Source organism: Gracilinanus agilis, chromosome 3 (genome assembly GCF_016433145.1).
Source record: "Gracilinanus agilis isolate LMUSP501 chromosome 3, AgileGrace, whole genome shotgun sequence".
NCBI classification, from domain to species: Eukaryota; Metazoa; Chordata; class Mammalia; order Didelphimorphia; family Didelphidae; genus Gracilinanus; species Gracilinanus agilis.
The window spans coordinates 649,229,051-649,251,227 of NC_058132.1; the positions used below are offsets into that span (position 1 = coordinate 649,229,051).

At 45.1% G+C, this 22,177-nt stretch overlaps 1 protein-coding gene across 1 annotated transcript in view; it reads right to left on the bottom strand.

Moving 5' to 3' along the window:
- Window positions 1–12,368, bottom strand: part of ANO7 (anoctamin 7) — a 76,510-nt gene extending 64,142 nt beyond the window's left edge. Inside the window, exons 1-5 of the mRNA XM_044669515.1 lie at window positions 12,296–12,368; window positions 6,923–7,074; window positions 3,823–3,930; window positions 2,404–2,540; window positions 623–680 (exon numbers count right to left, since the gene is read on the bottom strand). Of these exons, the coding sequence (XP_044525450.1) occupies window positions 623–680; window positions 2,404–2,540; window positions 3,823–3,930; window positions 6,923–7,074; window positions 12,296–12,368 (528 nt within the window). The remainder of the gene's footprint in view (window positions 1–622; window positions 681–2,403; window positions 2,541–3,822; window positions 3,931–6,922; window positions 7,075–12,295) is intronic.
- Window positions 12,369–22,177: the final 9,809 nt, after the last annotated feature.

The window sequence follows — 22,177 nt, forward strand, 5'->3', positions numbered from 1 at the left end:
GAGTGACCTTGGGCCAATCCATCCCTGTCCCTGGGCTGCCGCTTCTGCAAAATGAGGGTGTTGGACAAGGAGGCCTCCAGGGCGATCCCTTCCTGCGAGTACTCTGCCACCCTCAATGCTATCTTTCTGGATTCCATTCAACAAGCATTTGTAGGAGCCCGCTATGTGCCAGGCCCTGTGCTCGGCACCGGCGGTGACTATCCCATGACCCAGACCAGTAACAGTGGCTGGTATTTACACAGCACTAAAGGTAGGGCTCGAGGGATTGAATGCCAGGCCTGGAGATGGGTGGTCTGGAGTTCAAATCTGCATTCAGACACGTCCTAGCTCAGTGACCCTGGGCAAGTCATTTAGCCTCCACTGCCTCACCCTTCCTGCTCTTCCGCCTCAGATCCAACACCCAGGAATGGTTCTAGGACGAAGGGAAGAGTCTATCCCTTCAATCCTTAGCGCAGTCCTGGAAAGGCTTAAAGGCTCTGACGCGCGGCTCTAATCACGGAGCTGGTGAATCCCAAAGGCAGGATTTGAATGCTTTGCCAGCCTTCGGGCTCCACGCAAGGATCCCTAACCTGGGCCCAGAGACCCCAATGCCAGGGGACGTGAGGCTCAGTTATTCACTTACGATCTGGTGCCTTTGGGTGCTGGCAAAGAAGGTCTGCGGATTCTCGCTCCCCATGAACCTGCCAGCAGAAAAAGGGAACTGAGCGGTCAGCCGAGGAGGGCCGCGGCCGCAGGAAGGGGCGGCCCGTGTTTGCAGCTTGGCCTCGGGTGTGGGGACCATATTTTGGAAGGGACGTTGATAAGGTAGAGATGGGGGCAACTGGGTGGCTCGGTGGATGGAGAGCCAGGCCGAGAGAGGAGAGGTCCTGGGTTCCAGTCCAGCCTTGGACACTTCCTAGTGGGGTGACCCTGGGCAAGTCACTTGACCCCCATGGCCTAGCCCTGACCGCTCTTCTGTCTTGGAATCAATGCACAGGTCTAAGGTGGGAGGTGAGGGTTTTAAAAAAGGAAATAAAAAGTAAATTTAAAAAGATAAGGTACTGTGGTATCTGCTGGTGATGGAATACTATTGCGCTCAAAGGAATAATAAACTGGAGGAATTCCATGCGAGCTGGAACAACCTCCAGGAAGTGATGCAGAGCGAAAGGAGCAGAACCAGGAGAACATTGTACATAGAGACTGATATACTGTGGTAAAATCGAATGGAATGGACATCTGTACCAGCAGAAAGCAATGACACAGGACAATTCTGAGGGACTTATGGAAAAGATGCTACCCACATTCAGAGGAAGAGCTGCAGGAGAGGAAACACAGAAGAAAAACAACTGCTTGGACACATGGGTTGAGGCAGACATGGTTAGAGATGTGGACTCGAAACGACCACACCAATAGAACTATCAACAATTGGAAATAGGTCTTGAACAAGGACACATGATAAAACCAGTGGAAATGTGTGTTGGCCATGGGGGGGGGGGGTGGGCGCGGGGGGTGAAGGGGAAAGTAGGAGTATGAATCATGTAACCATGTTAAAAATGAATATTAATAAATGTTTAAAAAATTAAAAAAAAAAAAAGATAAGGTAGAGAGAGTCCAGAGCAGTGGTTCCCAAACTTTTTTGGCCTACCGCCCCCTTTCCAGAAAAAATATTACTTAGCGCCCCCTGGAAATTGTGAAACTATTTATTGAACTCAAAATGGAATGCAATACAAAAAAAGTGTGGCCATCACCGTCCCTCTGGATTGCTGCAGCACCCACCAGGGGGCGGTGGCACCCACTTTGGGAATCACTGGTCCAGAGGAAGGTAACCAGGATGCTGAAGGGCCCAGAGATAATGCCATCAGGAGAGAGTGGAGGGCAAGGAGGTGGCTGTGTGAGAGAGGGTGCGAGGCCTGGAGACGGGAGGTCTTGGGTTCACACACATCTTCATGGTGTGACCCTGGGCAAGTCACTTCACCCTGCTTGCCTGGCCTTTGCCCTTCTGTCTTAAAGTTGTTACTGAGCTAGAAAGTGAGGGCTTTGAAAAGGAGGCAGAGGAGGCAGGGAGGCAGGGGAAGGAGGATTATGAAGGCAGGAACAGAGAAGACTCAGGGGAGCTCCAACAGCTCTCTTCAGGATCTGCAGGCCTGGCATGGGCTGTGTTCTTAGTCTCATTCTGCTCTGGCCTGGAGGGGAGACTGGTGGGCGTTTTGGAGGGAATGGCTAGGAAAGGCTTCCGGCCCAGGGAGGAACCCCAGGGAGGATCGGGCTGCTGGAGACACCCAGCTCTGGGGAAAGGACTTCTCTGGAGTCCTTCCCTCTCCGCCACACTTGAGGCAGTCCTGGGAAAGCCAGGAGGGGGAGCACGTTTTCCAGCGCTTTGTGCTGGGGCCAATGGCCAGAGGGGAGGGAGAAGCGCCCCCTTACCTGGATAACTCGTCCTCCTTGAACGGGTACGTGTAGTAGTCCTGAGGCATTTGGGGAACCTCCTGGTAGAGCGGGTTAGGGATGCCCAGTTTCTTCATTAGGTATTCGGACCAATTAAAAGTCTGACTCGGCATGACCTTCACAGAGACAGCGGAGCCCCCGTGAGCCCTCTCAGGCACTTATTTAGGGGCTGTGAACGCCTTCCCTCTCCCTCTAGGTCCCGCTCCCTGGGCCCAGCCCAGTGTTGGAGGATGTGCCCGGGGCTGGGGCTCCCCGAGGGCAAGGCCAGCTTGCTCACTACACCAGGACTGCTCGGGGGGCCTCGATTATAGACTGGACTGACTCTTTCCCAGGATCAGGACTATCGAGCGGTCCCGGCGCCCTCCTGGGCCAGGGGTAGGAGTCGGGGGAAGGTAGCCCGGAAGACCACATCTTGGCATCCAGAAGAGGAGCCGAGGCCCACCCCGGGGCTCACAGACAGGGGACACAGGTAAGAAGTCAGGGACGCGCCCGTCTCCACGAGGGCTTCTCTATTTTTCTACGTGAGTGGCTCCTTCCATCCTACACCACCTCAGGGAGAAATCATGGTGCAGGGAGAAGCCCCGGGCTGGAGGGATCCCCCTCCCTGCACTCTCTCCTGCTGGAGGAGGGGGGAGCCTTGGAAGGCTTCTATCACAACACCGTGGAGAGGACCTTATGGAAACAGTGAGTTGGAGGGGAAAGAGCTCTGGATGTGGGGCCGGGAGACAAAAGGATTTGAATCTAGACTCTGATTTTTAATGTCTTAGGATATGGAGCCTCAGTTTCCTCATCTGTAAAATGGAGATAAGAACACATATACTCCAGAACCCATATGGGAGCTGGGTAGTACAGAAGGTGGAGCTCTGAGCCTAGAGCCTGAGTTCAAATCCAACTTCAGACACTTACTAGCTGTGTGACCCTGGACAAGTCACTTAATCCCTATTCACATCAGTAAATAGGGTCCTGACTCTAAACTCAATACTCTGTCCACGGCACCACACTGCCTCTCTTGCAACACAAGTTTCCTTGAAAGCAGGGATACAGCTTAATCATCTCTGAAAGGTTTATGGTGCCCAGCACAGTACTCTGCATATGGCAGACCCTCAGCAAACATGTGCTGAATGGGTGGCTGGAGAGATGGATGGAGACATGAGAGATGGCTGAATGGTGGGCTGGCTGCCGGCTTGCCTGGACAGATGTATGGAAGGGCACGAGGATCTGCTAGTGGTGCTTTTGTTCCCACCTGAACTTAACCCCCTGCCCTGATAATCCATATAGACTTTCCCTGACTCCCAATGCCAGTGTCAGAATGCTGGGCTTTTCCTGAATGACAAAAGCCATCATGCTTCTTTTTGGGAGATGGACAATGGGCTTTCTCTCCCAGATGGACACCTTTACCTGCAGGGGCATCTTTATCCTGAGAATCTCGGCATATTGACAGAGGACGGTCCAGGGGGCACCAAGCACGACATAGTGTATGGATCTCTTTTTACTCTTAACTACATGCTGGAAGACCAGAAAGCACATTAGCCCATGATTAAAGAACCCCTATGCTGTACATATGGTACTTCCTATAGGGATTATCCTTAAAGAATTTATAGGTGGGGAAAGATAATTTATAGGCATAGAGAGGTTAGGTAACTCAGTGGATAGAGAGCCAGGTCTGGAGTCAGAAGGACCTGGATTCAAATCTGGTCTCAGACCCTGACTAGCTGTGGGACCTTGGGTCACCTAACCCCTCTTTCCTAGTCCTTGATGCCCTTCTGTCTTAGAAATGATACTAAGAGAGAAGGTAAGGATTTCTAAAAATATTTTAAAAACAAGAATTTATAGACATTTGGAGGGTATATTTCACCCAATTTCAAGGGCAAAGAAAAGGCCTTCATCTCATGTGTCTGCTCATAGATGCCTTAAATTTACTTGCCCAGGGACAAAACCTTTTTTTCTACAATAGATTTAAGGTTACCTATTGGGAGAAGAAAGGCCCTCGTACTAAAGTGTGAATGACTAATATCAGTATCTGTGAGGAGGAGAGAATGAAATGCACTAGGTAACTGATGTGTTGAGGAGACTGCAGCTATCATGGAAGGAGGGGGAGAGAGGGGCACAGATTTCTATCTGATGGATAATTTTGCCTAAGGTTCTCTACCAGGATTTAGAGACACAGAGTTTTGAACTGTCAAAGAGAGTTGCTTTCAATATCTTGGATCTGAGATTTGAGCAGTTGAGTTTACTAAAAACTATTTCTTACTTGGGAATCTAGTAGGGAACATTCAAGAGGAGAGATTAACAGCTCAGTTTTATAAATTATTCTCTTTAAAGACCATAATGTTATAAAAATTCCACTCAATGAAGGACTGCAGAAAAAAAGGACTAAAAATTCATTGGAAAGTAAATCACCTTCCTAAAGAATGAACGGGTCAAAGAATAAATCATAGAAACAAGCAGCAATTTCATTAAAGAGAATGACAACAAGGAGACAATATACTAAAAATTTTGGGATACTGCCAAAGCAGTACTTAGGGGAAAATTTATATCTCTAAATGCTTGCATCAGTAAAAGAGAGAAAGAGAAGATCAATGAATTGGACACACAACTAAAAAACTAGAAAAAGAAAAAATTAAAAATCCCCAATCAAACACCAAATTAGAAATCCTAGAAATCAAAGGAGAGATTGATAAAATTGAAAGCTAGAAAATCACTGAATTAATAAATAAGTCAAAGAGCTAGCTTTATGGGAAAAAATAGATAAACCACTGATTGGCATGATAAAAGAAAAAAAAGAAAACGATCAAAAGGCCAGTATCAAAAATGAAAAGAGTGAATTCACAATCAACAAAGAGGAAATTAAAGCAATTATTAGGAGTTATTCTGCCCAATTATATGCCAATGAATACAACAATCTAAGTGAAACAGAAGAATCTTTAAAGAAACATAAATTGCCCAAATGAACAGAAGATGAGAAAAATATCTACACAACCCCATTTCAGAAAAAGAAACTGAACAACTTATCAATTAATTCCCTAAGAAACCCCTCTCCTTCCAGGGCCAGATGGATTGCCAAGTGAATTCTACCAGACATTTAAAGAACATATTAATTCCAATACTATATAGACTATTTAGAAAAATAGCTGAGGAAGGAACTTTGCCAAATTCTTTTTAAGACACAAATAAGGTGTTGATACCTAAACCAGAAGAGAAAAAGAAAGAGAAAGAAAACTATAGACTAATTTCCTAATGAAAATTGCTACAAAAATTTTAAATATAAGCAAGGAAATTATAGCAATATATTGTAAGGATTATACACTATACCAGGAATACTGAGATGACTCAATATTAGGAAAACTATCAGCATATTTGACTATATCAGTAAGCCAACAGAAATCATATGATTATCTCATTAGATACAGAAAAAGCTTTTTGAAAAAATCTAACACCCATTCCTATTAAAAAATTAGAGAACATCAGGTAACCATGTTAAAAATGTATATTAATAAATGTTAATTAAAAAAAAATTAGAGAACATTGGAATAAGTGAAACATTTCCCAAAATGATAAAGAGCATCTATCTAAAACCATCAGCATCACTCTCTGTAATGAGGAAAAGCTATAAGATTGGGGGGAAGCAAGGATGCCCATTATCACCACTACTATTCAATATTGTACTGGAAATGCTAGCTCTAGCAATAAGAGAAGAGGAAGAAATTGATAACAATATAATAGGAAATGAGCAAATAAAGCTATCACTCTTTTCAGATGATCCGATGTATACTTAGAGAATCAATCAAAAAATTCATTGACACAATGCACAACTTTCACAAAGTTGCAGGTTATAAAATTTCTCTATATTAGCAGCAAGCTGTAAAGATAAACTACTTTGGAAAATGAAAGAGCTCTGACCATTACAATGACTCCTGGTTAACTGCCAGCAGCCCCATGATAAATCATAGCCCACTGCCTATCAGAGCTGATGCCCTTATGGTGCACATTGAAGCATGTAATTTTTAAACATGCTCAACACAGCAATTTGTTTTGCTTGACTCTACATATTTGTTATAAGAGTTTTCTCTTTCTATTCAAAATGGTGGGAGGCAGGAGGGAGAGAAATATCATTTTTGTTCATTAAGAAAATGAAATTTTAAAGGAAATAAATTTTTTAATGTGTATGTTATCCTAAGGGCACCAGGGAGCCTCTGAAGCTTCTTGAGCAATTGAATGACTTGGAGATCTCTTTTAGAAACATTACTTTAGCTCCTGTAGAAAGGCTGGAAAGTGGAAAGGCAGAGACCATTGGGAAATAGGTACAGTAGTCCAGGTTAGGTGATGAAGGCAGGCATGTCCAGGGTAGAAGTAGGGTGGACCCTCCTTTGGTAAATGCTTATGAGTGCTCCAACCCCTCAGTCTAGGTGAGGAGAGAATTAGCAGGGGAGTGGTTGGGGGAGGTGGAAGCTGGGCCTGGGTCTGTCTGGGAGGGGTAGTACAAGGGGGACTGACATACCTGTTCCATGTGAATCCCAGTATCTTGGAGTTGCTTCAAGAACTTCCACCTCCAGATGCGGTGTGCATATTCCCTCCTCATAGCCTTTTTACGTTTCCTCTTGCTCTTGCCTTCCTTTTTTGAACCTCCTTCTTCCCATACTAGGATGAAGTCTGGGACAAAAAGACAAAAATGGGGATCCTGATCTTCAGGAGACTCTGCCCCCAAACAGATATCCCTGTATTTGTTGTCATGGGTTCCCCCCCACCCAAGGGAATGACAGATGCAGGGATTTCCTTTGGCCCTTTGAGTAGTTTCCTTGTCCCTCTGGAAAGCAGAGTCTCTGCCTAGGGCTGGAGATGGACATCACCTACCCTAGCAGGTGATGAGAAATCGCCAATGTGGTGTGGCTTTGCCAGAAACTAGCTTAGCCTAGAAAAGCCTGAAGCAAACAACACATGGACCTCTGGAGACCAGGTCCTACAAAGAAATGGAAGCCATTGAATGAAGATGACTGTGAGACCAACTCAAGGAGAAATACCTCAGTGGAAGAAATAACTTCAGCACAGGCAACACCAGGTGGAGCTGGCAGCTGAGGTGAGAAATCAAGCTAAATCCATTACACATGGCACCCAGAGGAACCCAGGAACAATGCTCCCTCCATTCCAGAAGTGGAGCTGAGTCTCAACATATAGGCAAGATCGCTACTCAGCAGTAGCTGCCCCCATCTGGAGGTCATCTTGTTTTAAAAGATCCTCTTGCTAAGGTTATGCAGTGAACACTTGGCTCTACAGGCAGAAGGAAGAAAATGAAGAGAGGAGAAAGATGTTCCCTAAAATGTTAAAGAGAGCTGTATAATAAAAGATGAAGCTTCTGGGGCCATGCTGCTGCCAAGTTAATAGATGATTCTTAGATGAATCTCAGTTAAAGGAACCTACAGACAAAAAATATGCTCTCTGAACACCCAAATGGACTTATTCTAAAATCCAAGAATCAACCAGGATCACAATTACTTAGTCTATACTTAGTTTCGAAGTATGGGTCTATTTCCCAAAAGGATGATGGCGCTTTGATCAACAAAAACAAAAAGTATATGCCCTTACCCACCCCACCTGACTGTGACCCTTCAAATGATAAGAGAGACTAATTCTCCAAGTATACAATGGCTAGGTCTATTATCAGCCAGGAAAACTCAAAGCCCAGAAAGGAATTTTACTGACATCTCACAAGACTGAAACAAGAGCTCTACAGGAGAAAAGGCTTTGCCTCTTTCACAGCTTACAGAGACCTTGAGTTTGGTCCCTAAATAATGTGAAAAGTGTTGAACACTGAAGCATTTCCCACAGTCACTACATTTTCTTAAGGGTTTTGTCCCAAGCAAGATGTGTTTAAAAAATAGAAACACCTGCCCTCGTCAGTGCCCCCACATCTCCAGAGCTTTCCTAGGCCACAAAGGCCTTCTTCCTTCAGTTTCTTGATTGCAGACCCATACCCCAAGGATAGGATAGCCTTTTATAATATCCAGTACTGGAGGCTGCAAGCATAGCTGAGGGGAGAAAGTCCAGGTCCCAGCTAGCAAGAATGGGATTGGGGGCAGGTAGGTGGCTCAGTGGATTGAGAGCTAAGCCTGGACAAGTCACTTAACCCCTATTGCCTAGCCTTTACCACTCTTCTGCCTTGGAACCAATACACAGTATTGATTCTAAGACGGAAGGGTTTAAAAAATATGGGACTGATTGGATTTGAAAGAGGATCATTCCAGACTGATGTATTCTCTTTCCTCTTCCTCTATAAGGAAGTGAGTTTGAGACCTGCTCTCTTCCCTTCTCTAGGTCCAGGTTCTGGGCTCTTTTAGACTTTACAAAGAAGTGCTCTGAACCCAAACAACACTTTCTTGTTTTTTTTTTTCTTAAATAATTTGTGAATTAACTAAAAAAAAACCCTCTTACTTCCTCCTTTTGCAGCAATTGCTTGTTTTACATGACTTAGCATTGATTTCACAAGTTTTGGGTACATATTATCCCTTAATTCAACATCATGGGAACACACTTTTATTACACTGAATACTAAAAGCAAACTTCTAAAGAACTTTCCACATATGGCCTTGATTATAGTGTATAATTATTCCCTTTGTTGCTGCACATTACCCTTTCCCTTGAGCATCCCTGCTTCCTCCAATGGATAACAGACAAAGAAAAAGCCTGACCCTGGAAATTTATTTTAGTAAAAGGGAAGACCAAAGTGCAAACTCAGAAGAAGATAGCAATGTCAAAACAGAAAGATGTGATTCCTTAAAGGCAAGTGTAAAAGGCCCAAAATGAACTTCTGGAAGAGCTCCAAAAGAGAACAAAGTAAAAACGATTAAATAAGACACAAGAAAAATTGGGAAAAAATGATAGAAAAAGTCAACAACTTAAAGCAAAAACTCACTGAAAAAAACAAATCCCTAAAAAAGAAAATACAAAACCTTGAACAGGAAAATAACTCTCTAAAAAAAGTACAAAGTCTCAAAGAAGAAAGTGGCTCCCTAAAAATTAAATTTGGATAAATAGAAGCTAATGATTCCACTAGACAGCAGGAAACAAACAAATACAAAAGAATGAAAAAATAGAAGAAAGTCTGAAATATCTCACTGGAAAAGCACTGACCTGGAAAACAGACCCAGGAGAGAGAACCCAAGAATCATTGGACTATCTGAAAGCGATGATCAAAAAAAGATTCTGGGTGCTACACTGTAAGAAATCGTCAGGGAGAAGTGCCCTAGTGTTCTTGAATAAGTTTCTTTCTTCTGGTGATGAACCTTGGCCAACAGCCTCCTTGTGCCCCACCTTAAACTCTGGCCAGCTGGGGAGGACTCCCCTGAAGAGACATCTGCCAAGTAGAATGAGGGTATCAGAAGAACCGAATATTGATTATCTGTTGAAAAATAAGAAATATGCTCATGGTGGCCAGAGCACATTGAGTTCTGTCTGGGATTTGAAATTAGACAAGAATAATTCCTGTTGAGTTTTGCTCATCTGCTTGGTGCTGACCACATTTACCAAACCTATGTCAAGTCCTGAGAATAAATGGGAAAATATGAGACAGGCTTTGTTCTCCGAGAACTCACACCATAACTGGGGAAGACGATACATGGCAGAAGAGAAGACCCAGAAGTCCAAAGGGCAGAGCAGGTAGAGAAAGGTGGATGGCAAGGTCCAGGGATCCTTCGAGGGCACTGACAGGTCAGACGGCAGTAGCCAGCGCCAGGAGGGCCTAAATGATAAGGGCCAAATGATTAGGCCATGGCAAGACAATAGATTTCTTTGAGTAATGGGCCTGGGCTTGCATGAAGTTTGGAGTCAGAGAGGGTACAGCAGGCAGTCAGACTGGGCAGGTAGTCAGTATGTAAAGACAAAGTATGGGCAGCCATAACCATAAATGCAGAATGTCAGAGGCAAAGGGAACTTGGAAGTGAGGTAGCTGTTGCCTCAGGCAGGAGGCTTTTTTATTATTCAAATGTAGGATATTTATTTAGATATTTTTTACTGAAATCAAGATACAAGAAGGCTACTTAATACAGTGGTAAGCCAGAAAGTGATCGCTTTAGTCTTTATTTTTTCTCTTTTTCTGAGGTCTGAATGGGTATAGGAAAGATATGAAAAGACTAGCATTATCATGACGTAATGAATAGAGGGTCAATCTTGCAGGCAAAAAGACTTGGATCCTGAATTGACTCTGACCCTCAAATACAGTACAGAAGATAACTATTCTAGATTGACTCATAACTATGACAAAATGCTGTTATGAACAAAGTCCTGTAATCTCCCTTTCAAGAGGCAGGAGTCTTCTTAGATGCTAGCTGACTGGCTGACTGACAAGCCGGGACTTGACTGCTTAAGGCTTGGGGCAGCAGAATGGGGTCCCAATGAGATGGTAAGTAGATTAGCTTTTCTGGGAATTGTTTGGTTGATTAAGATCCCAGTGAGTGGACAAATCCTAGTACAGGCATTGAGGTCTTCGGCTGTCTGTCTTTTTCAACACGGTAGAGGAGACAGAGTTCTACAAGACAGGCCTTGAAAAGACCTGGGTTCATAGCCTGCTTCAGATACTGCTTTCTCATGTGAAGAATGATGATCAGAGCAATTGTTATACTTAGCTCCTGAGGCTTCTGTGAGGGTGACATGAGAGGGTCTATGTAAAACACTTTGCAAACCTTAAACAGGTGTAGAAACGCCAGCCACAATTGTGACGTGTGAACCCATTTCCTCTTTTCAGACTTTTTTTGGGTTAATCTGCACCTGTGACTTTCATCTGTATTGAAACTCCCTTCACCAACACAGATGGGCAACTCATCTGCCCCTTAGACAGGTGCCTGGGTAGCTGAGACTTTAAGGGATTTTCCCAGGGCCAAACACCGGTGAGGGCTAAAGGCAAGACTTGAATAAAGTTCTCCCAATTCCAAGATGGTTCTCCACCCCCCCCCCCCAATCCCCTGCCTCATGATTCAGATTTTGAGTAGAAGAGACCTTACAGGCCAAATAGACAACTTCATTTGACAAATAGAAAGCAAGGCCCAGAGAGCTTAAGATACCACCTGGATACTGAGTGGCAGATTCAGTGGGAGGATTTGAACTTCTATCCTCTAATTCCAGGTCTAGCATTCAAACATGAAAATCTCCAGATTAGAAAAAAAAAATGGAGCACTAAGTGCCACTGTTTAAAAGTCTCTGGGGCCCTTTAAAGGACTGGGGCAGTGCTCTCCTGGAGGCAAGTGGCCCATTTACCTGGAATTGGAGGGAAATTAACCTCCACCTCCAGTCTAAACCCTCTCTGACCCCCCAGCTACCTGGGAGGGCTAGGTGAGGGCCTGCACTCCCCCCCAGTGGCCAAAGGAGAAGCTGCAGCAGTTGGCCCCTCTACAGGCACATTCTCCATGCCCTTGGCGCCCTCAGGTCTCATCCTTGGGCCACATGAAAGGCACCTTTTTGGAATAGGTTTATCAGCTGTGGCAGAGCTGCGTGGGTGCTTGGACATGTGTGGGAAAGAGCTCACATTGATGCACAGGGCTCCCTTTAGGGAAGAGTTACACTAGGCACAATGGAATCAGCCATGTCTGTCCATCTGTCCACCCACCCACCCATCCATCCCTTTATACAACAAACATGCTACAGAATCTTAGGTAGGGAGGAACCTCCGAATCTTCTAGTCCCATCTTTACTTGAACAAGACTCCCTTTCATTCCTCCCTCCCAGGTCAGGGGCTCATCCAGTTTCTATTTAAAGACTTCTCTGAGAACAGGCAACTCACTGCCTGCTGAGGTCAGGTAAGAATGAGTTAGTCTGGAGGCGGGAAACCAGGTTAGGATGTTCTAACAAGTGGAGGTGAGCAGAGAGGCCAGACCGAGGCAGTTACAGTGTGACATCCAAGAGAACTGCTCATTGCACTTCAGGGCAGCTACTCGGGAAGCACACGTGTTTCTTACCATCGTGCAAGCTCAATATGAGTCAAAGACGCCAGGCCTCTGTGCACAAAGAGCTTGGGAGGCATGAAGAGAGCCAGAGTGCCTGGGCTTCAGGCGCTCACCATGGGCCAGCTATTCCCTGCCTTGGCACGCTACCCTGGAGGACCTGGCCGAGTTCTGGGTGCCTCACTGTGGGGAGCGCATTCAGTTTCATTGTTTCTCTGTTGGTGTTCTCCTAGCCACCCCACTCTTCAGATCTGAGCACTGCCCCAGACTCCCCATTGGAGCTCTTTTCACTTTATATCGTCTCCATTGCAATCTCCTCCCCTCCTGTGGATTCCTGCCTCATGCAGACATTTCATCGCCAGCATTCAGAGGGCTGCACTGTGCTAAGCATTTTGCAAGCTTTATCTCATTTCATCCTCACCTCACTCAGGGAGGTGGGTGCTATTATTATCCTCATTTTATAGATGAGAAAATGGAGGCAAACAGAGGTTAAGTGACTTGCCCAAGGTCACCCAGCTTGGTCGGTGTCTGATTTGAACTCAGATCTTCCTGACTCCAGGCCTGGTGCTCTATCCACCAAAACATTTGCCAAATTCTCTCCAGAATATTGTTCCCCTATTTCCACCTTTGCACTATACATCTTTGCCCTGATGTCCCAAGCAGGAGGAGCTAGAATCAAATGATCTTTCACTCTATGATGTTAGGACCTTTCCCTCAAGACCACCCTCCAACCTAGGCTCAGGTCAGGCCAATGTGCCATCACCTTGGTCCTGTCTATGAAGGCAGGATGAGAGAGCAAAGTCTAATCAGGCTGGGCCCTGGGTATCTGTGGAACATGGAGACCAGGGTGGACATGGGCAGGCAAAGATCCAGGGAGGCTTTTACCCATCAAAATGCAGAAAAGTGCTAGGGAGATGACTGTTTGTGTGACACCACCTGATTCTCCAAACCTTCAATCTGTGGAGATTGTTGGCATTTCTTGTCTCTACTCAGTATGAACATGCCAATGGGCTCTACTCCTGGGTGCCACCATCTGCCAAGTTTTTTGGTAAGTCATCTACCTCCCCTGGGCTGCAGACACATAGAATCCCCTGAACTCCTTTCCTTTTGTGAATGAAAACACCATCCTCTAAATCATCTCAACTCCTAATCTGGGAAGCAGCTTCCATTCTTCCCTCTTCCAAATCCAACTGGTTGCCAAGGCCTGCTGATTTTATCTCCAAAACGTCTCTCTTGGATGACCCATCTATTACTCACTCTGTTCCTTTTACTGTAACCACTGTGGTCCAGGCTCTTATCTCTCCTCGCCTGGACTTGTTAGAGCATCCTAACTTGCTTTCACATTTCTAGTCTCTAACCCATCCTTTTCCACCCAAGGAATCTCTGGACACTGTGCTTGGATTCAGCAAGACTTGGAAATCCCTGGTTCCCTATTTCCTAAGAAATAAAGTCTGAATTGCTGATTCTGACCTTTTACAACCTGCTCCTACCTCTCCTATCTTCTCACTCCTTCCCAACAGCATGAAAAATTGCCCACCCCCTTTTCTCCTCTTGCCCTCTCTCATCTATATCCCAAGAGTAGTTAATGAATGCCTTCATCGGAAGCACATGGGTTGGTACCAAAGAGAAACAGGTAGAAGTTTCAGAGGGGCAGAATTAAGTTCACGATTACACAAAGCTTCCTAATGACCAGAGCTGTATCAATCTGGGATGGATTGTCTGGGGAGAAGGCAGGCTCGCTCTCACTGGGGGGCTTCCCAAGAGTATTGTGGAGGGGGTTCTGAGTAGGTTCCTGGGTGGGCTTGATATGGTCCCTTCAGTCCCTTCCAATGATGATGTTCTGGGAGCCTGTGGCCTCCGCCTCATCTTGGGTTATTCTCATTCTACCCAAGGCCCTGAAGGACTTCTTTCAGTTTGCTTAGTATCTCAAGGATGTCAGGGCCATTCTCAGGCGATCCGTGTTGTTTCTCTTTCTGTCAGCATGACCAGCTCACTTCCTTGTCTGGTTACACATACTCCAATGTGTATGATCTTGCTGTGTGGGTATTCCCTCCCCTACTGCAGATTACCACCTATCCATACTTTGTCTACATGAGTGACTCTCATTCATGTCTTCTCATAAATGCTCCAAAGACGATCTATCCAACGCACACGAGGCCTTTTCCTAGGCCAGTTAGTCTGCTGGGGTGACTCATCCAGCATGGGGCTCTCTATTATTCTTCAATTTCACTACATGCCTGAACTGCCTCCTTCTCTGGTCACACGTCCTCAGTAATGTGTTTTGTGCGGCTCCTTCCATGCATGGCCCGTTTATGCCTGTCATACATTTTCCCATTGTCCTGCTGGTTGATCATAAGTTTGGTTCTTCCAAGTTCCTAAAGAAGGCGTGCTCTAGAATTCCTAGTCACTAGAAGAATATTGATGCTAAAGGCATGAGATTTGATAATTGTGATCAGTTTGGGTCGTTAAAAAAAAGAGGCAAGACCCAGTTCTTTCCCAGCTCACCTTCTTTGCAGGTTTGTCCAAGAAAGAAAGCTCATGGGCTGCCTGCCTGGCTGTTTATGTCAGAGACTGGATTTTCCATAAGAGATGGGGACCAGGGACAATGATGTTTTTCAAAGGCCGACATTGCCCTTAAATCTGTCTTAGAGAAACTGACTGTATGTCAGAGGATGAATTTTTCCATCCATTCCCCCCTATATAATAAATGCTTACAATAGGGGATTCTTTTTCTGTATGGACTTGATAAAGAGACAGCTTTAGAGATGGGAGAAAACTTAGGAATTTACCAGGTCCAACTCCCTCATTTTACAGATAGGTGAATGGAAGCTCAAAGAAGCCAGGTGACATGTTAAGTGAGGAGTTGAGCTAGGATTTGAACCCACAGATTCTTTCTATGACAATGGCAGACTCTTGGTAAGCAGATTTCTTCCTAACTGACACGTCTTTGAATTTTGAACGAAGTTGGATGCAATTAGTCTCTAGCTGGGTTATAGTTAGGAATCATTATGAACTAGACTTAGGGGAAGCTTGTTTGAAGAGAGTTTCAAATGCTGTCTTAAAATGTCTAATAAGCACAGCAAGATTTTATATTCTCTCTATCCCTCTGTTAGTCGTACAATGATTTGTGCTAAACATCTTGTCTTCTGAAGAAGGGAATCTGTGAAAATCAGCCTGTGCCTTTCTTGAATTTTCATCAAGGCTACCATGAACACATAAATAGACCATTTCCATAAATGTCAGCTATTGTATCATGGCCAATGTCACCTGCTATTCTGAACAATTCCCTATTATTTCTAAATAATATTTCGGGAAGATAAGCGACAACACAAAGACATCTGAAGGTAAGAGAGGAATGTAAAGAGTTAGACTAAGGATTCCTCACCTGTATCTAGAAGCATTCCTCTCCTTTCTTTTTACTGAGAGCTGTAGCCACTTTTTTTTTAAATATGTCAAAGAAATTGGTAGCTCACTGGGAAAGTCAGGGACAGGGCTGAGGGATGAGGTCAGTTAAAAAACTAGGTGCTTTAATTCCCAAGCAAACATTCTATGGGTCCATCACTTCGGGGGAAGGTTAGAATCAATGTAAAAAGAAAGAACAAGAACTTTCATGTTGAAGCCCAAAGTCTTAACAGCAAATTAAATTCTTTGGAAATTTAGGGTAATGTTTCCGCCATGTTCATTTTTCAAATGAGAGCTGACATTGAAGGTTCATAGGTTAGAGCTAGCAGGGACATTGGAATGCATGTTGCTCTCTAGTTATGTGGGTTTCGTCTCCCCTATTTGAATGGATGAGCCTTGAGGGTAGAGACTGTTTTTTGCTTCTTTTTGTATCCTCCAAACCTACTTCCGGGCCTGGTACATAGTAAGCACTTCTCTACTTAATTATCAATTTATTGATGTTTGTTGTTTGCTCGTGTCCATTACCCCATTTGGGGTTTTCTCTGCAAAGATACTAGAGTGGTTGGCCAAGTCCTTCTCCAGCTCATTTTACAGATGGGGAAGCTGAGACAAAAAAGGTGAAGTGACTTGCCCAGTATCCACAACTGAGGCTAGATTTGAACTCAGGTCTTCCTGACTCCAGGTTTAGCATTGTGCTACCTATTTGCCCTTTATTTGTGTAGTAGTATTCTCTCCCCTGTTATTCAGATCAACGGAAGGAAAATTCCAGCACGTTCCAAAACATGGGGAATTTTGGAATTAGACAGACATGGTGGTTGGGACTGGATCTGAATGGACCAATTATGTGATGACAGAGAAAATAAGCAGGAAGCATGAAATATTTGTGAAGGATACCTACAGGGGAAAACTTTCAACTCAGTCCAGTTCTCCTGCTGGACTATCACCAGGAGGCTTCAGAGTTAGGGCCCGTCAGAATGGCTGCCAAGGACAGACATGTAAAATGTATGTCGATCTGTGCAAGGCCCATTGGGAAACAAATACTCTTGGGAGTACTTGGGAGCAATGCAATAGTTAATGTAAAATCAGGAAAGGATCTCGACAGGGATTTGCTGAAGGAGGAAAAGTATCCTCTTCCGCTCAATAAGGATTAAGTAACCAAGAAGCTAATTTTGATCTAATCTTCAGTTTGATTTAACAGGTATTTATTATGTCTACTAACTGCCCAGCACTGTACAAACAAGGCAGCATTTGGGGGTCAGAGTCCATCTCTACTTCTGGCTGCCTGCCCCAGCTGAGCTGGCCAGCAGACCATCACTCTAACACTCCTTATCTCTAGGCTCTGAGCTGGCCATACCTTGAGGACCCTGGTAGTGGTTTTGTCACAGCCAAAAGTGTATGAGAAACTTCCTCTCTGTGGGCAGACTTGCCCCAGATTCCCAGTTCTAGAGAATTCCTGGTGTTTTTTCATGACTTCTGTTCGGATGATCTGCTTGTTTTTTTATTCATTGTCTTACCTTGGCTCATGGCTTCTGTGTATTGCCTAAACTTTGCTTGCTTGCTCCATTTGAGATCTTTTGTCCTCACCCTATTTATTAAGTTAGGCCTTAATTTTTAGGTAGACTTCAGTTCTAATCCTGCCTTGGATGCCTTCTACCTATGTGTCCTTGAGCAAGTCACTTAACTTCTGAAGGACTTCTAAGTTTCCTCCCTGCTCAAAATCTGTGGTCCTTTGGTCCTAAATTCGAAGCCAGGGGAGATTAATAAGTGATAGATCTCTAGAGGCACCCCAAGGGCATCTTTCCTTTCTGAAAGGCCGTTTCCCTTCACAATCTGGCTTGAGCTGTGCAGTCTTATTGCCCAGTCCTGGAACACACACTCTCTGCTCTTCCTCACTTCTTGGGATCCTAGGTTTCACTCCCTTAAGCCTCAGATCAGGTGCCGTCTCCTACAGGAAGCCTTCCCTGATCTCCTTAATGGTTTCATCCACCTCCTCCAATTATCCTCTATAGAATTACTTGACCATTGATATTCTAACTCCAGAAAAAGGGCAATAGAATAACATTATGAGATGAAATCTAGGAACTAAGGGGGAGAAAGCATGGTGGAAAGGGTCTGAGTGAGGATTAATGGAAAGAAAGAGAGTTGTGTCTCTGTGGGAGTTTACAACAGACCACCAGACCAAAAAGAGGAAATGGACGGGAAGTTTGGAAGATAGACCATAAATCTGATCTGGAAGATAGCAATGAGGAATTTGGATTCTCTTTCTTTCATTGCCTACGGCAGAACAGCTAGCCATAAAGATTATTTTATTCTTTGGAAGGTGGAAGAATCAATAAGATGTACAAGCTGCTATTTTAAACATTATTTTGAGCAAGAAGGAGGACCTGGTGGGTTATGATAGGAGCTGTGAGGAGAAAGAACCACTTGATCTTAGAATCTGTTAGTGGTGAGAAAAACAGTGACTTTCACCTGGATTTTGGAAGGGCAGATTTCAAAGAATCTAAATGTATGATTATGATTCTGAGTTACAGAGAGGGAAGTTGAGATCTGATGTTGGGGGAAATATTCTAAAAACTAGAGCTATGCCAAAGTGGAATGGGCTGCCTCAGGAGAGAAGGGGCTCCATTTTGCTCTGGATATCTGCTAAGGCACATCTTGGGGTAGGTAGATTCGCCTGAAAGATTCTGCAGTGCTACAGGCCATTTCGCTCGCAGTCCAGTGATCATCCCACTACACAATCCCATATGCTTGGCTAACATTCCAGAGAAAGAGTATGCCCACTTGGTCCTGTGGAAGGGAATGTACAGGGAGGATGAAGCCCCCACTGGCAGCATGGCCATGGGCTCTGAGAGAAGGCTCAATGTTCTCTTCAGTGTTATCACCCCCAAATCTCTGACCAGGTGAGACAAGGATGGCTCTTCTTCTTCCGGGGTCAGAGAGGGAATAAGTAACTCCTTCTCCAGCTCCTCCTCCCTCACCTACCTCTGGTTTTCCCTCAGAAGATGATCCGGGTTTGTAGCTCTTCCAGGACTTGGGTGGTTTTCGGGTTCCAAGGTAAGATCCCGAATTTCACAATAATTTTTTTCTCCCACTAAATATGTGAAATCATCTTAATGGGATCAGTCAGCTCAGTGGCACAGTGAGTAGAGTATAGGGCTTGGAGTCAGGAAGACCTCAATTCCAATCCTGCCTCAGACATTTACTAGCTATGAGAACCAGCTTGGACAAGTCACTAAACCTCAGTCTCAGTTTCCTAATCTGTATTGTCTGAATTCATCAACAGTGATTTAAAAAATCATTTCCTCAATGCCTTTTGTATGGAAAGCACTGTGCTGAGACAAGGTTTAAAGACACAGTGAGTGCCCTGATGGACCTGACAGTCTAGAAAAGGGATAGGATGCCTCAGTTTCCACTATGGGTGAGAAGGTGGCTGGAGATGATCTCCAGAGCTTCCTGCAACTCTGGGACTCTATGATTGTGCATCTCAGTTCTATGCTATTTTTTTCTCCCCTCCTTTGGTTCTACAAGAGGGAAAGAAACACTTTCCATAGTGAAGTAAGGCTTATTTATGGCTAGCGAAGTCTTGCTCATCCTTATCGCCTTGCCATAGCTATGACCCTTCATCCACATGATCATCACGCAGGGGTGCCGCCCTTGGGGAGCTGGGGGCCTGGAGCTTACCGATCCTTTCGGGTTTGGGGCTGAAGTCTAGGAGACAGTGGCCACGGCCGCTCGCCACCTAGAAAGAAAGGACAGACCAAGAGGGTGAGTATGGAATGCTGGGACTGTTTCTGGGCCGGGGTGTTCAGGGAATGCCTCATGACCTCGGGGAGGCCCCAATCGCGATGGCCGCCTCCATCTTTAGGAAGTTGGACCATCTGCTCCAGGCTCCCCCCAGGATTTCCTTTCAGCTCTATCGTCCTACCAGCAAAGGAAAAATGAATGGCACCAACGGAGCTACTTGTCTCAGTGCTGGGAAGCCCGGGGAGCCTCCATGGTGCCTGAATCCAGTTTAGGGTCCGGGGAATGTCTCTCTGAAGGAGTGGAGCGGAGACACGCTGTGAGTGGGAAAGAAACATCCCAGAAGGGACCGAGGGAGGGGAAGCCTGAGCCTTGTTGACAGTCTTGTCTGGAAACAGAACTTCCCCATTAAAGGTGGTGCTGGGAGGCTGGGGATGTTGGGAGAAAGAAGGAAGAGTTAGGAATGGCCTTTGCGTGGAAGCCCTGAGCCCAGATAGAAGGGTTAGAAATGAGCTTACAGTCCGGGAAGGGCTAGTGTGAGGAAGACAGACAACATGGACTCCCTTAGGAAAATAGATCCCTTGAGGGCGGCAGAGAATCTCTCTCCTCTGATTGGCTGAAGGGCTACAGATAGCGGAAAGATACCGGGACTGAACCAGTCCCTGTTCTGATTGGTTAAAGGGCCACAGATATGCGGAAAGATACCAGGACTGAACCAGTCTCTGTTCTGATTGGCTGAAGGGCTACAGATATGCGGAAAGATACCAGGTCTGAACCAATCCCTGTTCTGATTGGCTGAAGGGCTACAGAGAGCGGAAAGATACCGGGACTGAACCAGTCTCTGTTCTGATTGGCTGAAGGGCTACAGATAGCGGAAAGATACCGGGACTGAACCAGTCTCTGTTCTGATTGGCTGAAGGGCTACAGGCTATGAGAAAGACGATTGAAACAGACCTTATTCTGAACGGTTAACCCTATTTAAATTATTAGGATAATTGCGTGTGTGAATTGTGGGGTGTAACTCTCAAGTAATCAGCCAATGGTGAATGAGGGGAGGATAAAAGAAGGGCTATGTGCCGCTAACTTCAACACTCTTACCTGGCTTGCGACACTTTCTCTCGTGAGAAAGAAATAGAAGAGCCAGAGCACCTAAAAGAGCTTATGCCAGCCTTTGAGAGTGTCCAAAGATTTATTTGAGTTGGTGCTCATCCCACTCAGTTAGGCCACAAGCTTGTGAAAAATAAGAAGGTGCTACACATATACTATTAATTTCTTTACCATTATTTAATTGCAATTAGGTGGCACAATGGATGGGGGTGGTGGGTGTTGGATGACTTAGATTCAGGCAGCCCTGAGTTCAAATCCTGCCCCAGAAACTTTCAAGCTGCTCTTACTTTCTTTGTGATCTCTAGAAAGTGACCTAATGTTTCTCAGCTTCAGTTTTATCACCTCCAAAGTGAGTACAATTATAGTTCTACCTTCCAGGTTTTAGGCTGAAATGAAATAATACCAGAAAGCACTTTGCAAACCTTAAAGCAATCTATATTGTTCTTTTGTTTCAGACGTGTCTGACTCTATAGAATCTTATGGGGTTTTCTCGGCAGAGATCCTGGAGTGGTTTGCCATTTCCTTCTCCAGCTCATTTTACAGATGAGGAAACAGACAAACAGGATAAAGTGACTTGCCTAGAGTCACACAGCTAGAAAGAGTCTGAGACAGGATTTGAACTGGGTCTTCCGGACTCCAAACTCACTGCACCACCTACCTGCTCCTAAAGCATGCTTTAAACTCCAGCTCTTATTGTCTGGACATGGTGAGCTATCTTGGGGGAGGTAGGCATAGTCCTGACATTGTCCAGACTAAGTAAATCTTAGACCATTCTCACAGGGGTAGGCAGGCTCTTGAAAGGTCATCCTTTCAAATGAATCCCTTCTGAATCTCCTCCAAATTTTCTTTCTCCTCTTAAAATCAGGGACTACAGAATTAGACCAGCACTTGAGAAAGGGCCAGTCTTCTCCCATTTTTTATCCTTCCTTCTGTTTGTGCCAGTGTTTGCAGGGCTTAGGACTGTGCCTGTACGTGAAGCTTAATCAGTGTTTATTGACTGATAGAGTGATGGTGTTGGGCAATGTTAAGGACAGTGGCATTATGGTTGAAATCTGGGTTCCCCTGCCGTCGACTCACTGTGTGACCTTGCATCAGGCCCTTTATCTCATTGAGCTTCAGTTCTCTTGTTTATCCAAGAGATGGGGATGATGATCCCTGTCCAAGCTTCTGAGGGGAAGGCCAGGTGGTAAGTTCTCATTGCAAGATCTATCCAAACACTCTATAAACAGCCCAGAACAGCACAGGTTGGAATGATTTAGAGTGGGACACACAGGTGACATCAAGGGCTCCTCAAAGGGTCTTCAGAGCACTTTACCTGGTACTCTGGCTTGAGTCCATATCCCTATGCCCACAGAGACCTTTAGTGATTAGTGCAGATGAAGGAAAAGCGAGGAGCCATAGGAGGAGGGTATGAGGAAGTGAGAGAGGCTTGGTTGGGAGAAGAAAAGATGCAGGGGCCACATATGAGCCAACTTAGAGAAATCTGCTGGGAGAGAAATAAGCCTAAAGGCAGAATTAGGAGAAGCAATAGGCAGACGTCCTGATTAAGCTTGAGGTTAGCATGAACTCTCTTCCCT